A 3,558-nucleotide genomic window follows, 5' to 3' on the forward strand; every position below is an offset into this window, starting at 1 on the left:
CCCCCAGCCCAGCCCATCCTCTCGGCCTCACTGCGTCTCCCCCCCGGCTCTGCCCACCCCTTTCCCCCCTTTCTTCCCCCTCCATGTCTGAATTAAACCATTTGGCTTCGCTGGACTAATGACTCTCTGCTTCTCTCCCCTCTCTGCCCTTCTCGAATCCGCTCTGGGTGTCTCCTCRCCCCTGTCCACGTGCTGCTTACTCCGTCGTCCCCTCTCGTTGTCCCCTCCCCGGGCTCTTGCTTCCCCCACCCCGCGTCTGTCTCTCTCCCTTCTCCCGTAGGAGCCTCAAACTACCGTAATTCATAACCCYGCGGACGGCACCAAGGTACCGCTGCCCCCGCTTTCCGCCTCCATCCTCCCCCAGCATCAGCCATGTCTCGGGGGGGTGATGCGGATGAGGAGCGCGCACGGGGCGCGGTGGCAGCGGGGTCCCCCTGCGCTGTCCGGCATTGTTGGGGTCCTGCYGAGCCCCGGCCGGGCTCGTCCCCCCTCCCCGTCCCCCCGAGGCCAGGTCTGACCCCCCCTGTTTGTGTCTCCCCCCCGCCGCCGCCGTGCCGCGAGCAGGAGTCCTCCGACAGCACCAACACCACCATTGAGGACGAGGACACCAAAGGTGACGGGCGCAGGGGGCGGCAGGGCTGCACTGGGATGCGCTGGGAGGGAGCTGGGATGCACTGGGGTGGTGCCAGGATGCATCGGGGTGCACTGGAATGGCATTGGGGTGCACCGGGAGGGTCTCGGAATGCACTGGGATGGTGCTAGGATGGCACCAGTATGCATTGGGGTGCACTGGAATGGTACTGGGATGAACTGGGATGGCTTCAGGATGCACTGGGATGGCACTGTGATGGACAGTTGTGGAATGCACTAGGATGGCACTAGGATGCATTGGGATGCACTGGGATGTGCTGGGATGACACCAAGGTGCACTGGGTTGCATTGGAATGGCACTGGGATGGCACTGGCGTAGCACCACAATGCATTTGGTTCACTGGGATGCACTGGAGCAGCATTGAAATACACTGGGATGGAGCTGGAATGGCACAAGGATGCATTGGGCTGCACTGGAATGACACTRAGATACACTGGGACCGAGATGGGATGCACTGGGATGGCACTGGAATGCACTGGGGTGGCACCAGGATGCCTTGGGGTGGCACTAGGATGCACTGGGAGTGTGCTGGATGGAATGCACTGGAATAGAGCTGGGATGTRCTGGGTTGGCGCTGGGATTCCACTGCAATTGCGCTGGGATGAACTGGGATGGAACTGGCATGGTGCAGTTGGTGCACTGTGATGGGCTGGGCCAGCACTGGAATGCACTGGGTGGGATTTGGGATGGCACCAGCTACATTGGGGTTGTATTGGAACATTTCTGGGATGGACCTGGGAGAGTCCTTAGATGCACTGGGATGGATCTGGGGTGCACTGGGATGAAGCTGGGGTGACACTGGGGTTCATTGCCATGGCACCAGGATGCACTGGGAGCGTTTCTGAGAAGAACTGGGATGTGCTGGGATGCACTGGAATAGCAGTGAGACAGTACATTGGCACTGGGATGTAGTGGGAGGAAATGTCACTGGGACAAAATGGAATGTACGACATGTTACGCTCTGGAGTGGTACTGGGTCATAATGGGATGGAAAYGGGCCATGTTGAAATGCACTGGAGTGCAACTGAGTTTCACTAGGAGGGCATAGGAGTGACACTGAGATGCACTGGGACAAACTGGGATATAGTGGAGTGGCACTGAGATGTTTGGAACACATGAAGGTGACAAAAGAATGGACTGGRGAGCACTGGGGTACAGTGGAATGGTGCTAAGATTAATTGAGATGCACTGGAGTGGCAGTGGGATGTACTGGATGGAACTGGGGTATACTGGAATGCACTGGAATGGTACAGGGGTGCACTGGGAAGCGGTAGAATGGTACTGCAATGCACTGAAATGGAACTGAGATATGTTGGAATACACTGGAATAACACTGGGACACAGGAGATTGCAGTGAGATGTTACTGGGACGCACCAGACGGAACTGGGGTATACTGGAATGCACTAGAATGGTACTGGGGTGCACTGGGACGCAGCAGAATGGTACTGCAATGCACTGAAATGGAACTGGGATATGTTGGAATACMCTGGAATAACACTGGGACACGGGAGATTGGCACAGAGATGCAGTGAGATGTTACTGGGATGCACCAGGCAAGCTGGAGTGTGTACTGTATGCTCTGCAATAGCACTGGGATGTACTGGGATGGAACTGGGCTGTGTTGGAATGYGCTGGAGTTGCACTGGGATGAAACTGAGGTGACTGGGGTGGCATCAGGATTAAATGAGTCATTGGAATATAGAGGGGCACATTGGGATGGTACTGGAACACATTGGAATTCAACAGCATGGTGCTGGGATGCACTGGGATGGGACTGGGGTGAACTGGAATATACTGGAAGGGCACTGGGACACAGTAGGTTGGCACTGGTTGAAATGGAGTGGGATGGCCCTGAGATGTACTGGTATAAACTGGGGTGTATTGGGATGCCCTGGAATGGTACTGGGACACTCTGGGATGTAGTGGAATGGCACTGGAATGGCACGAGAGTGCACTGGGCTGTCACTGGAATGCAGTAGGATTGCACTGGGATGGACCTGGGGTGTATTGGAATGCACCAGGCTGGCACTGGGAAGCAATAGGATGGCACTGGGATGCATCAGAGGGCACTGGAGCAGCCCTGGGATGCACTGGGATTGCGCTGAGATGTATTAGGATGCACTTGCATGGAACTAGGAGGATACTGGAATGCCACTGAGACACAGTGGGATGGCACTGGGAAACACTGGGATGGAAGTGGCTGCATTTGGGGTGTGCTGGAATGGCACTRGGATCTACTGGGACTTGCAGGAGTAGCACTGGGATGCACTGGGAACGACTGGGACATGCTGAGCAGGCCTGGGATGCTTGAGCATGCTGGGAGGGCATTAGGATGGCACTGGGACATGCAGGGGTGGCACTRGGACACACTGGGGTGGCACTGGGCTAGCAATGAGACATGCATTATGTGAATACTGGTGTGGCAGAGCGGTGGGGGCCCTGGGAGCACAGTGGTGCCTGTCTGTCCCCAAGTGCCTTCTGTCCCCACGGGCTGTCTGTCTGTCCCCATGGTTTCTGTGTCTGTCCTCAAGGTCCCTGTGTCTGTCCCTGTGGTCTGTCTGTCTGCCCTCATGGTCGGTCTGTCTGTCCCCAAGGTCCCTGTGTTTGTCCCCATGGTCCATCCCCATGGTCTGTCTGTCTGTCCCCGAGGTTGTTCTGCCCCCAAGGTCTGTCTGCCTGTCCCTGTGTCTGTCCCCACGCCTCCCCTCCGTGTGCCATGTCCATCCCAACATCCCGTCCACCCACCCCCACGGTGTCACCGGGGGGCTGGGGCGGTGGCGGTGGCGGTGACAGTGACGTGCCCCCAGCCCGCAAGCAGGAGATCATCAAGATCACGGAGCAGCTCATCGAGGCCGTCAACAACGGCGACTTCGAGGCCTACGCGTGAGTGGGGCGGGGCCGGGCG

General features: G+C 57.6%; 1 protein-coding gene across 1 annotated transcript in view; it reads left to right on the forward strand.

Moving 5' to 3' along the window:
- CAMK2B (calcium/calmodulin dependent protein kinase II beta) overlaps positions 1-3,549 on the forward strand; it is a 24,696-nt gene extending 21,147 nt beyond the window's left edge. Inside the window, exons 16-18 of the mRNA XM_057385692.1 lie at positions 281-325; positions 565-613; positions 3,461-3,549. Of these exons, the coding sequence (XP_057241675.1) occupies positions 281-325; positions 565-613; positions 3,461-3,540 (174 nt within the window). The 3' untranslated portion in view covers positions 3,541-3,549. The remainder of the gene's footprint in view (positions 1-280; positions 326-564; positions 614-3,460) is intronic.
- Positions 3,550-3,558: the final 9 nt, after the last annotated feature.

Source organism: Malurus melanocephalus, unplaced genomic scaffold (genome assembly GCF_030028575.1).
Source record: "Malurus melanocephalus ecotype Western Australia unplaced genomic scaffold, MMel_1.1 scaffold_856, whole genome shotgun sequence".
In the NCBI taxonomy this organism is placed as follows: Eukaryota; Metazoa; Chordata; class Aves; order Passeriformes; family Maluridae; genus Malurus; species Malurus melanocephalus.